This window comes from Artemia franciscana, chromosome 12 (genome assembly GCF_032884065.1).
Source record: "Artemia franciscana chromosome 12, ASM3288406v1, whole genome shotgun sequence".
In the NCBI taxonomy this organism is placed as follows: Eukaryota; Metazoa; Arthropoda; class Branchiopoda; order Anostraca; family Artemiidae; genus Artemia; species Artemia franciscana.
The window spans coordinates 10466503-10480147 of NC_088874.1; the positions used below are offsets into that span (position 1 = coordinate 10466503).

At 35.2% G+C, this 13645-nt stretch overlaps 2 protein-coding genes across 2 annotated transcripts in view; one reads left to right on the forward strand and one right to left on the reverse strand.

Annotated features, from left to right (window-relative positions):
• Positions 1 to 3616: 3616 nt before the first annotated feature.
• On the forward strand, positions 3617 to 8355 carry LOC136033669 (calmodulin-alpha-like). Its single transcript, XM_065714502.1, has 3 exons — positions 3617 to 3730; positions 5461 to 5634; positions 7395 to 8355. The coding sequence occupies exons 1-3, from the start codon at positions 3728 to 3730 to the stop codon at positions 7725 to 7727; spliced, it is 510 nt and encodes a 169-aa protein (XP_065570574.1). The 5' UTR covers positions 3617 to 3727; the 3' UTR covers positions 7728 to 8355.
• Positions 8356 to 8815: 460 nt separating this feature from the next.
• LOC136033427 (uncharacterized) overlaps positions 8816 to 13645 on the reverse strand; it is a 12868-nt gene continuing 8038 nt past the window's right edge. The window contains exons 2-3 of the mRNA XM_065714177.1: positions 9980 to 10905; positions 8816 to 9197 (exon numbers count right to left, since the gene is read on the reverse strand). Coding sequence (XP_065570249.1) covers positions 8816 to 9197; positions 9980 to 10905 — 1308 coding nt within the window. The remainder of the gene's footprint in view (positions 9198 to 9979; positions 10906 to 13645) is intronic.

The following is a 13645-nucleotide window of genomic DNA, read 5'->3' on the forward strand; positions in this document are numbered from 1 at the left end:
TAATGATAATTTACAAAATGCTTGCTTTTCTGCTAAGTTTTGTCTTTCAGTTTGGATTGAAGCAGATAAACCACACAATGGGTGGCTGCAAAAACTGTATTATACTAAACACCAGTTGGCAAAGTACCTTTCTCTTTATTGGAGCTCAATTATTGAGCTTGGAAAGAAGTTTGGTCTTGGCCAAATAAGTTGTGGTCCAGTCTTGTAAAAGATATGCCAAGTCAAATACCATCTTGTATACCACTTTCCTCATGGGCTGAGTATTATAAGAAGAGAATTTTCTGTTCCAATTCCACATTTGCAAAATAGTTTCAAAGTGAAACTCCAATATTTTTTGAGCATGCTTCTAGTCCTTGACTGATTATTTCCAAGAGCTGGATTATTTCTAATAATCAGTTAATAACCAATTGCAATTAGTAAACTGAAGAAAAAAAAAGTCTAGAGGATTTGATAGGATACCTGCACAGCATTTGTTGTTGTGTGGTGAACTGTTTATGGAACCCTTAGTACTCCTTTACCAAATAATATTTAATCTGGGATTTGTCCTTGATTCTTTTTCAATTGGATGTTTTACTCCTATCCCAAAGAAGAATAAACCTCCTTCTGAATGTTTGTCTTTTTGCCCAATAACAGTTGCAACTTTATTTTGTAAAATTTTTGAGCATTTGACAGATGATGAATTGAGAACTAAATGTACAGTTTAGGCCCACCATTTTGGTTTTCAGTCTTGCCTGGGGTGTGGTCATGCCCTTTCTGCTTTGGTATCTGCTTTAGTTGATGAAGAAAAGCACTGGGAAAGTATTGCTTTAGCTGCTCATGATAGTAAGACGTGCATTTCATTTGCTTCTCCACAAGGAGGTTCTATTTGACTTGGGCTTGACCAGTGCTGATTCCTGCATCCTAGCCCTGCTGGCTGACATGTATGAAAATCTGAAAGTGGAACTTAGGCTCCCTTTACTAGCTAACGAGTTTACTACTAGTCTTTTATGTGATTTTGCTTTTTCTTCACATGGAAATTCCCTTCTCTCAGTAAAGAAAGGGTAAGACAAGGTGCTATTTTGTCACTGACAGTATTTAATAACAGTATTTTTAAGGTCACAATCAAAGTCACTTATGACTTATATTCTGTTTGGTATTGATTTGTCTTTGATTTGACATGGACTAGAAGCTAATTTTATTAAGTTGCAACAAAAGTATGCCCATATTGGACTCCATTTTAATGCTGAAAAGTCTGAAGTGCTGCTTTTTAACTCAAAATCAGATGCTGCTCAGAGCATCATACTTGGTGGTTCTATTGTTGTGTGTGTGGATGATATTGTGTATCTGTGCCTCCCTATTGGACAATCAATGTTAGATACATGGTGGTTACTGCTCTCTCATTTTCAGAAGCGATCTTTTTTTTATGTATAGCTGTATAGTGGCAAATAAGTGGAAGTTTGATTGTTGTCTTTTGGCCCAGGTGTACAATGCTATGATTTTTCCTCATTATCTTTATCTCAGTCCCTTTTTGTGCATTTTTACATTTTGCTACAGATAAACTGAAATTACACTCAGATAATCAATGTACTACAAGTTTGCAAAGTTTCTGCTGCGTTTATCACTGTAGACAAGGAATAGGTATGTTACACGCCAGTATGGTGTTACTAAACCTGAAGAAGCAATTCTGTGGCAAATTGACCAATGTAATTCATCAGTCAAGACCCACCCATGGGCCAATGTTTTACAGCAGTAGTTGGCATCTGTTTTTTTGTGTCAGATGAATTAGTGTCTTGTGCTTCTTTTTTTTGTGCTCAATTTATTTCTCCATTGATGGGTACTAAATACATTCATTCATTCATATGTGACATAGAACACATTATGGCTTCAAAGCTATCATATGAAGACACTATAAAGACATTTGCTTTGATAAAAGCATTTAAAGTTAAATTTTAATCTACAGGATAAAATTGATTGTATTTATTTTAAATGTTATCAGCAATAAAATATTGTTATGATGAATCTTAAAGTTTTTCTTAAAGCTCTTCACCCATAAGGGTTTGCATAAATAAAAGAATATGCTACTGTTAGTAAAACAACTAAATACATATACAATAAATAACTATATTCTTCAAAGAAGTAAAATAGCCATAACCTGATACCTATAATTGGTTTGTCAACTGGTGGCACCAAATGTAATTCTTGGCCTGGGTTGACAGGTTTATATCTGTCCCTATGCTATGGATAATTAGATGACTGCCTAAGCAAATATAAATTAAAATGGATACTCAAGTCATAATTAAAATGATTGCCACAAATAAGTGTAGGTGTGACACCATTTAAACCCATGTAGAACTTAAATGTAAAGATTTCAAGCCACGTTGGAAAAAGGAAAAACAAACATAGGATGGTCCTTTTTGGGATTTCTTTTTTTTTTGGGGGGGGGATAATGCCTTTAAAATTATGTTAGTTTCTTTTTGGTAAGGAGGCTTACAATTGCAAATTTATCAGGGACAATGTGATGTATGGCCTGCTTCTGGACACCCTACCGCCCTCTCCCCTCAAATGAAAAATTTGAGGTCCTTTAGTCTAGACCATGAACCTTGGAAACCTCAAGCTTATCAGAAAAAAAAAAATTACTCAGATTCAGGAGGCTTGTCCCCTAACAAAAAATGGAATTTAGCCTTCTTGTGGGGGAGCCAAATTTACTTTCCATTTTTTTCTTCTGCACTGGGGTCTTTACAGCCCAAGGAGTTAAAAATATTAGTTTCAAGTTTATAGGGAATAATAATGATAACATTTTTGCAGGACTAGCGGGCACAAATAGGAGCCTATTACTGCTAATTTATCTGCTAAGTATCTGACCACTGGCAGTGCGTTCTGAGGAATACGCTGCTGATGGTGCCAAGACTGTTATAGTGGTTATTATGTTTAGAAAAGAGTATTGAATGGTGAATCAAGTGGTAGACTTAAAAAAGGATATGTTCAAACCCAATATTTTTTCCCATTAGGTAGATAACACAGTTCTTTGACTCAATCTCATATTCACACCAATGATCATTGTTAGCTTCTTCTTAAGATGACTGATAAATTCAAATCGATTTTTCTGCTGGTTGGATTTTGTGAAAAATGTGGTACTTGCTAGTTACCCAAAACATGCTCAAGAGGTTTGCTTTGTTTGATCTGAATAAACCTATTGTTTCTCTTGTACTCGGTTATAATTAGCTTAGGTACTTTCTTGTTAGCTAGTACACACTTAAAAATTGAAGTTAGGTTAATCATAATGAAATATACCAAAATATGATGAAATTGTAATAGTTTAGTAACAAAACTATGGAAACTAACGGCCTGTTTTCCATAATTCTTTGTTGTAGTTCCCATAATTCTGTTACTAAAGTATTTATATTTTCATCATATTTGGGTATATTTTAATATGATTGCCCTTGCTTCACTTCTTGGGTGTGTTCTGTATAATTGATATGTACCAAAACAGCATATATATCCCTATTAAAACACAAACGGTTTTCTTTTTTGGTTTTCCCTGTAAACTTACGGAGACATTGTTACGTCAGAATTGCTGCATCATTCTGACTCCACATAGAAACAACGTCAGCCAATCAGCCTTAGATTCTTAAACAAGACTCCAAAATCCCACAACATAAAACACGAAGTTTAGAGTTGTAAAAAGACCAATCTTGAATGCAGCGCTAAATTGGTTAGACACAAGTCAGCTTTTTAGTTTTTTATTGAAATGGTAAGTGTTTTCCCAATTTACACACTCTATCTGCAATTAACCGATCTGATTTGGCTTATTTCAGGTTTATTTATTAACAATATTTATTTTAGGCTAGGAGGCACCTAGCTTTGTTTAGGCTAGCTATATAGACTCAGGAAATGGATATAATTTTGAAAATCTATTGATTCTTGGAAAGTTTGTTATTTTGTTTGTTGTCTTATGAATACTTTTTAGTTTAACTAGAGAGTCGATATCAAACCCCTCCCCTCAGTTTTTTTTCCAAGTAGCCAGTTTATAATAACTTATCATTTAACTATTTCCTAAATATGAAAATTTCCAACTAAAATTTTATTTAGCCTATAGGTTACATTTTTCTTTGTATTTAAGCAAGAACCAATCAAGGGAAGGGTATCCTCGTGGACAGCTAGGTTAGATAATGTAAAGGTGTATACTAAGTGTAATTTTATGCTTCAGAAATAGTGTAACTAAAGACAATAAAGACGGTATGGGTCAGACTATAGAAAAAAAAGTATTTCTATCTCACATTGTTCATAGCGAGTTGTCATATCATGACTAACTCCAAATTTCAGAAATTTGGTGTATGTGCCATATATTTTTGTAATTCTTGCTATTGAAATTTTAGCCTCTTAAATTTCCCCTCTGGCTGGCACAGTGAAGGTTCACTTTCACTGTTGTGCACTTCAAATGGTGTCTATTTTTAGTTCCCAACCAACCTTAAACAACTTTGGTCCTCATATTATTCTCGAAATGTTTCAAGACTGTCAAGAAAAACTTCCGAGCCAATTTTTGAAATTTCAGGACTTAATAAATACCAGTTGCAGGCTAGGACCAAAAAGGCAGATGCTTATGAAATATAACCAAAGAAATGATCTTGACAAATAAAAACTAAAGTGTAGCTTATGATTGTAGAGCTTCAATAATATAGTGGGAAAGGTCCAGAAAGGGGATTTTCAAGACAAGGACCTGAGTGGAAGTGACTAGAACTGAATATTGTATTTTCGGTTAAATGTGTGTATGCTAAGTTGACATTTATTAGACCAATTTTCTATGATTATCGTAATTCAATGTTCTATGGTCATTGTAAGACCAATTTATATGCTTGGTCAATTTACATGTAAGACTGATTAAGCTATGTTGGGGTTTTATTCTTGGAATAAAATAAAGTTACTTCACTTTGACATGAAATGTCCAGATAATCCAATAATCTTCTTTGAGCCCTCCACTATTTTCATATTAAATGTAGCTTTTAGTTTTTACTGTGTTCGTCATCAATGTTCTCATCCTCATTTGTGTATTGTTTACTATTATCTGTGATTGAGTAGATCAATGCACTTATGTGTTAAGACGTTATTACCACTTTTTTTTTTTTTTTTTTTTTTTTTTTATAAAGCATAGAGTTTAATTGGTAAGAAATTTGCTTTGGAGAATCAGGACTAAAGAGAAATATAAATACTGTTCTGTTTTATGTGAGAGATTCTAATAATCAATTCACATGAGTTTTTTTTTTTTCTTATTAATAAAACTTGAAATTGCTGCTTATAATGTATCCTTAAACCTTCAAATTATGATTTATCTAGACTTACATTCTACCTAGGCTGCATTAAAGCTTTTAAAGCACCAACATAGCTGTTCTAGCGTTAAGTTGCTTTGGCTTTTTATAATTTTTTCAGAATAAGTTGCAGAGTGGAGGATAGCATATATCCTGCTCATATACGTTTTTGTTTCAGGCTTCTCAATTTACTGATGTGCAAATGGAAGATTTGAGAGCATCATTTGCCCTTTTTGATCAGGATGGAGATGGTCACATTACCACCTCAGAATTAACAGCAGTCATGAAGTGTCTTGGACAAAACCCTACAGATGCTGAAATCTTAGCCATAATAAAAGAAGTAGATGCTGAGGTGAGAAGTTTTTATTTTTTTTTCTCAATCTTCTCCTTTTCCGCAAATTCTTTGCTGTGTTGGCCTCAGGTGGCTTTGTACTGCAGTAAGTTGTTAGTAGTAGTAGTATTGTGATTTTGTTTAGTGGTGATTCTGTTTTCAAGTTGGGTTTTCTAATTTCTTCTGAAAGATGTCTTTGAAAGACTTGTAATTCATGAATCTTTGTTAAGATCTATAGCAAACAATTTGAAAGCCCTGTTGTATTCTTGGGTCTTTTAGACGTTGAGGACAAGGAGCAAAATTTCTACCAGTCAAACACAGTGGTTAGGAAGTAACATGGAAATTGCTTGGGAAAGGAGTTTTTCAAAAAAAAATTGCAGGATGGGCTAATCACTTATGTTTTTATCGATAGTTTGTGAAATAGCCTCGCATTCTCTGCTGTAATGGCTGTCTCCCTGCTTTTCTTAAGCTCATTAAAATTTGATTTGATATATCATGGGTGCTTACAATTCATGGTAAATGCCAAAACCAAACTAAAGCGATATATACATAGGTTGTTTTTGAAGCTGTGAGGAATTCAAAACTAAAACGATAGTTATTTATGTTATATTATTCTCTTTTTAAAAGTACTTAAAGAATAGTAATACATCCTGTCTGGCTGTAATGACAACGCAGTCTGACAGTTACTTTTTGGATTTGTTTGTAGACAGAAGAGACTCATTTGTATATTTTAAAGGGATTCACATGATCCAATAAAAAGTAAAACAATATAGTAGAAAACTAGATAGCATCTTTCCAGATAGTAATGGCAATCTATTATACATTTTTCACTTTTTTTTATTTTATTTTTTCTTTTTTTTAGAACAGTGATTCAGGGTGGTAAGCTTACATGAGCACGACAACATAGGTAAACATGATCAAAAGGGCAAGTAAAAGAGCATAAATAATAAAATAAGACTATTTTGAGTGCTCTGAGGACAGGCTTGTAAGCATGAGCTATGACTTGTGAAGTACAGAGATAGTGCGTTGCACCGCTCAAGTATTTTTCGCAAGCAGGTGTAGAGGGACGACCAACGACTTTTACAAGTATATCATGTAAACAGATGGATGAAGTGGCAAGCAACTACATGTAGCAAGTAAACTTTGCCACAATTTTGTCACGCCCCATCATTGAATTTGTGGTGCCAGAACAGAACCCAGTCTAGTTTTGCAAATGGGCAACTCCTTGGGTACACCCATGTCCGTCGTCTCATCTGTTATTATAGAAAATGGTGTTTTATCTAATTTGTTCTACAATCTTTTCTTAAAAAAGACGGTGAATTCTTAGTGACTCAAAAACTAAGTTCGTCTAAACGCAAGTGGAAGCTTTCTTGAGCCAGAGACAGTGTTTCTTGCTATCCAATGTCAAATGGACGATTATGTCTGGATTTTTTTTTTTTTTAAGATCAAAATTTCTAAGAAAAAACTTTGGGTTTTTCCTACGAGAATGACCTATTTTTTAGCAACTTTTTTTTTTAGTCTTAATAATCGTAACAAGTGTTTTGGATGTCAAAAGCAGTTTTCAACCATTCGTTAAAGCGAGAAAATAAAGACTTTTGACGTATTTTGAAAAACTACAAGCCTTTGACATTCTTACAGACCAAGGTAGACATCCTCCTAGATTACTGATTAATCAAATTGATCAATCATGTTGAGTTGACACCAAAACGTCACGTAACAAGGGTTTTGTAAAATCCCAATAGGACAACATATTTGTTACATAGAACAGAAAGCTATAAAAGAAACTATTTTTAGGAAACGGTACTATCGAGTTTTCTGAATTTGTGATTGCGATGGCTAAGAGTGTCAACGACATTGATGCTGAAAAAGAAATAAAAGAGGCCTTCGACGTCTTTGACAAAGACGGCAACGGACATATTAATGTAGAAGAACTTCGATACGTTTCGGTAAATTTGGGCGAAACATTCTCTGATGAAGATATAGCCGAGATGCTTAAACAAGCTGATTTCGATGGTGATGGTGTTGTAAACTATAAAGGTATTTTTTTATGCTTGGATATTTTTCTAAAACTTTTAGATGGATGCAAAAATTCAGCTTGTAAACTTTTATTTTAATGCACATAAAAATCTCACTTTAATTTGAAACTAGAATTTTTCATTAAGCGGTGGTCTTATGCTTGTCTAGCCAGAATGTCATGTCTAGACATGTGTCTGCCCAGAAATCTAAGTCTTGACACCTACCATTCACAAGTAAAATTTAGTATTTCGCTTAAAAAACGGCAGCTTTTCCTGGCAACAACACGATATTAATAATATTACAGGACCTAAATACCCAGGCTAGTACAAAATGGGGAAATATGGTATCCTAGTTTGCACTGATTTTGTGCTAGGACAGAAAATAGTAATGGCATTAGACTACTACAATTTGGTAGGTGGGATAATCTGGGTAGTTATAAACAACCTGATGTTTAGTCCCAATGCAGCCCATGAGTTAAAATAGTGCTTGCATTAAGTCTCATTCTAACTTATTTTTTACTTTCTTCAAAGTTTTTTTTGTCATTCCTCAACTTAATTATGACATGGAAGGAATTATTCTTTAATAAAACAAGAAAAATTTGCCTACTTGTTATTTGTCAAGTAAAGTTAAGACCATTCCTTAATAAAAACAAAGCGAGTGAAGAATTCACTGAAACGAGAATTTCGTAATAAAACAGGCTATTAGGGAGGATAACTGCCAACAGAGTAGTTGATGTGTTGCTAGACTTCAGGAGGACAATTTGAGATGAATTATTCTCTTAGGGAGAAAAACTGGACGAATTTTGAGCAATATTAGCTTGTTAGAAGAGACAATGATTTTTTGCAAGAGGTCTCTGAGTGATAGATCGTAAAAGAGCAAGAAGGGAAAAGGAAGTAGGGAAAGCATTAAAGTATGATTTTAGGTTTCACTAAATGGATGCCATAAATTAGATCAATCAAGATCTGGAAAACGCAACCAGACTGCTTAATTAATTTTACGCTTCTGAACAGGCATGACTGAAGCATTGTGAACATCGTGAGGCCGACGATTGCTGCCCATTCTAACCCTGAGTCCCCAGTATCGGCACTGACTGCTTATGAGTTTATCAATAACGAGTGGCTGTTTAGTCTTCTCTCTAATTTCGTCCCTCCAGTAGATTCTGAGAAACCGTCGAAGACAATTATTTTCAAAACTTTGGATCCTTTCCTCTAGCTGTTTTGTCAGCGCAATGTCCTATCAGTACTGATAGGACATTGCTATTGAAGAGGCTCAGTATTAGCTTCAAACAGAAAGTGGCACTTTTCCAAACGTTTCTTAACATATCAATGGCGCTTCCTGCGTACGTTATACATGTGGCAATTTCATGCTCAGGGCTTCCATCAGTGCTCACTAGACTCCCAAGATATCTAAACATATCTGTCTCTTCAATTTTCCTTGCTTTAACTGTCAGTGGTTTAGGAGGTAGTCTATTCACATTGCGCATGATATTTGTCTTTTGCGTGCTTATTGTTAAACCTACTCTTTCACCTAATTTCAATAGCTCATTTATGTTGTATTGAAGCTTCTCTCTTCAGTGAGAAAGAAGCGTTATATCGTCTGCGAAATCTGCATCAAATAAAGTGCGATTTTTGTTCAACTGAATGCCACTTATCAGGCACGTACACAGAAATTTTTTCGGGGGGGGGGGGCAAAACCTTCGAAACAGCAGATATAAAGTAGCACTTTTTTATTTAGTAATGCAAAAAGCACGTATATCGGAAAATACAGATTAACTTTAATCTGTAGTATTGTAGCGGATGGGGGGGGGGGAAGAAGACTGAAGCCTCAAAAGTTCGTTTTAGGCTCAGGTTATGTTCTATTGCAAAAACGTAGATTTTAATGAAAAATGATAGTTACCAAAATTGATCCTGAAAAGATTTTATCCGTAAAAGGGGGGATAAACGCCCTAATATCAAGGATAATTCTATTTTGCTGTGGAGAGCAAACTCTCTTTACAAAAAAAAAAAAAAATACAGGACAATTGCTAATTACTTCAAAGAGATTAAAAAGTTAGACAGAAAATGGATTAATAATTGGGCAGTGACTTGAACGGATAATTACATGCTGTAAAATCCCCCCAAAAAGGCTTCACATATGTATCTAGGTTTTTAATAAATGTCCTATTTTTGCCAGAAATCCCAAAAAAACCATGGGGAAATTAAACATTTCACAATTTTTTTTTTTTTTTTTGGGGGGGGGGGCCGGGCCCGAAGGCCCCCCCCCCCTGCATACGTGCCAGCCACTTATGAAGTTGCACGTCCGCAGGATGAAACCAATGAGTAATATAAACAGCACTGAGGACCGAATGCACCCCTGTCGAACGTTTGAGTTGACTTTGGACCACTCAGTCAAGTCCTTATCATTAGTTTGAATAGCACACATTTGTGTATCATATAACGCCATTTGAATTCTGACCATTTTATCAGCGAAGCCATAGTAGCGCAGTACGTTCCTTAGTAAGTCTCTATGGACTGAGTCGAAAGTCTTCTGGAATTCGATGAAAGCCATTGTGATTTCAGTGTGCCATTCATTTGAATCTTCAATAAATATTCTAAGAATAAAGATGATGTCAGCACATGACCTACTTGGTCGGAAGCCATGCTGTTCATCTCTGAATATGGCTTCAACTTTTGTCTGGATGTGGTTCAAAAGTACTTGGCAGAGGACTTCGCTTCCAGCAGACTGTAGGGTGATACCTCGCCAATTGTTGCAATCAGAAACTCTACCCTTCTTAATTAGTTTCAATATATACCTTTTCTTCCAATCTGTGGGAATATCCTCTGTGTCCCATATCTGCATTAAAACTTCGTGTAGTGGCTCAGCTAGCACTCCAACACCGTATTTCAATAGTTCAGGTTGCATACGATCGATGCCAGCAGCTTTTCCTTTCTTTAGTTTACGTAGTACTGTCTCTATATCATATATACTAATCGCCTCTGTACTTATGTCTAATTGGAAAAGGGGTCGACCATCTGGGGGGTCTGCAGGAAGGGCAAAATTTAATATTCCGTGGAAATACTCTTTCCATCTATTATCGATTTCTTCTTTGCGCGTTAGCAGTCGTCCTGATTTACTCTCAATCGCAGTAGCAGGCTTTTTGAAATCTTCTGTGATCTCTTTCGTTATGCGATAAACTGCCCTATTATCATCTTTACTAGCAGCAGCTTCGGCTTCAGTAGCTTTGGTCTCGAGGAAGCAACGTCCATCTGCTCTCCTTTGGGCTTTTTGTGCTTTTTCCTTAGATAGTCCTTATATTCAGAGGTGGTACTGAGGTCGCAGGAGTCTAGTTGAATTTTCATCTCTTTCCTCACTGACATGAGTTTCCAAGAAGAATCACTTATCCACTGTTCCCTCTTCTTTTTAGGGAAACCAAAAGTCTCTTTAGCTACAATGTGCACATTTTCTACGATCTGGGTCTATGTTTCACAAACAGACTCTGTCCTCTCCTCACAAACAAGGCTAGGAAACTTATTGGTGAGGAATAGACAGTAATTTTGTCGAATCATCTTCTGAATTTTATCTTCTGCAAATCAATTGTTCGAAGAGTTCTTTTGCACTTCACAATAGTCTTTAGCTTCAGCTTGAAACGGGCGATTACTAGCTGGTGATCAAAGAACAGTTCAGCACCACGATTGGAATGTACATCTTTGAAACATCTGTGTCGCTTCCTGATCAAGAGGCTGTCAATTTTGCTTCTTGTCACTCCATCAGGGGAAGTACAAGTATACTTGTGGACTTCCCGGTGGGGAAACAACGAGCCATCAACAATTAGGCCACGGTCAACACACATATATCAATCACACACCATTATCATTAATGGCGCCAAAACCATTTTATCACTTCAGGTGCATATCTATGGCTATTACCGACTTTAGCATTCAAATCACTACATATATTTAAAATCTCGTGCTCAGCTACATAGTTGACTAGATCGTTAAGGTTGTAATAGAAACAATCTTTCTTGGAATTATTGGCTTCATTTGTCGGAACAGATGCTACAATTGACTGCAAGCTTTGACTGCAAGCTTGCAAAACGGACTTCCATCATCTTTTCGTTTTTGGGGACGAACTCAAGCATTGACTTGGTCGCAACTTAAACGTCTTGGCCGCAACTATCTTGGGACTAGAGACGTGCTGTTAACCCCCCTAAGATTTGTTAATCTCCGTGATTGGATTAGCCCTAAATAGAAGAAAATGAAATCTACATAAATGTTCAAATAGAACATTTTCGAAATATCTGCAATGTTGAAATGTATTTAAATATATATTCTCTTCGTTTTTGAAGAGATTTCTAAACATTTTTCTTTCTCTTGGCTTAAACCTGGAACACATGTCGGTTAAAAAGACAACGGCGTCTGAATGAACCATGATCTATACCCCAAAGCTTGTTGTGTATATTTAAAATGACATCTAGGAACATTGTATGTGCCCTAGACACAACTCACAGCTGTTGACTGCGTGGCAAAACACAGCCAAGCATATATATATATATATATATATATATATATATATATATATATATATATATACGTATATTATATATATATATATATATATATACTAGCTGTTGGGGTGGCGCTTCGCGCCACCCCAACACCTAGTTGGTGGGGGCGCTTCGCGCCCCCCCCCCAAGCCCCCCGCGTGCGTAAGTCGTTACGCGCCATATTAGTTACGCGCCATTGTAGTTGTGTCCCTATGTCCCACCTGTGAATATAGATAGATAGATATATATATATATATATATATATATATATATATATATATATATATATATATATATATATATATATATATATATATATATATATATATATATATATATGTTTTTAACTACGTAAAACTTGCGAATATACAACATTCTTTGCTGTCCCATTGTCTGTGCATATAAATAGATTGTCAGGTTTACCGACTCTTGAACATGCAACATATAATGGTCCATGGGAAAACAATCCGTATTCAGATCTATACCTCATGATTCTAATGATTGCCCTTGAGCTTTGTTGATGGTGATTGCTAATCGACCATTCCCTGAGTCGCCATCGTCATTTATATATCCCCCTGTGCACCCCGGCGTCCCCTTTGTAGTTATGTCCCTGTGTCCCGGTCGTCATTTATATTCCCTGTGTCCCGGTCGTCATTTGTGTCCCGGTGTTCCAGTCTGTGATTTCTCTTTGAGTGTCCCGGGCGTCATTTATATTCCTTGTGTCCCGGTGTCCCGGTCGTCATTTATATCCCCCTGTGCCCCCCGGCGTCCCCATTGTAGTTGTGTCCCTGTGTCCCGGTCGTCATTTATATTCCCTGTGTCCCGGTCGTCATTTGTATCCCGGTGTCCCGGTCTGTATATACATTCGTTTTTTAGTTTTGTTTTTCTCCTTAATTTTTTTCCTTTTTTCTTTTTTTTCTTTTTTAGTTTATTTAGATTTTTAGATTTTTTAGTTTTTTTATTAGTTTTTAGTTTTTTTGTAGTTTTTTACCATTTTTTTAGTTTTTTTAGTTTTTTTTTTACTTATGTCCTGGTCGTCATTTATACTCCCTGTGTCCCGGTCGTCATTTGTGTCTCGGTGCTTTGTTGATTGCTAATTTATATTATATTTATATTTATATTTTTTATATTTATTAATATTTTTTTAGTTTTCTTTTTCTCTTATTTTTCAGTTTTTTCCTTTTTTTTAGTTTTTTTCTTTTTTAGTTTTTAGTTTTTTTTTTGTTTTTTACCTTTTTTTAGTTTTTTTAGTTTTTTAGCTTTTTTAGTTTTTTTATTAGTTTTTAGTTTTTTTTTAGTTTTTGCCTTTTTTTAGTTTTTTCAGTTTTTTTTAGTTTTTAGTTTTTTACCTTTTTTTTAGTTTTTTTTAGTTTTTTAGCTTTTTTAGTTTTTTTCTTTTTAGTTTTTTTGTAGTTTTTACCTTTTTTAGTTTTTTTTCTTCTTTTGTATTAGTGTGAAATAATTCAGACGTCATATGCGGACAAACACGACGTC

Bases quoted from the DNA above. Each gene is read 5' to 3' on its own strand.
- LOC136033669 (XM_065714502.1), top strand. The intron at 5,635-7,394 runs GTGAGAAGTTTT...AAGCTATAAAAG, and splicing joins TAAAAGAAGTAGATGCTGAG to AAACTATTTTTAGGAAACGG.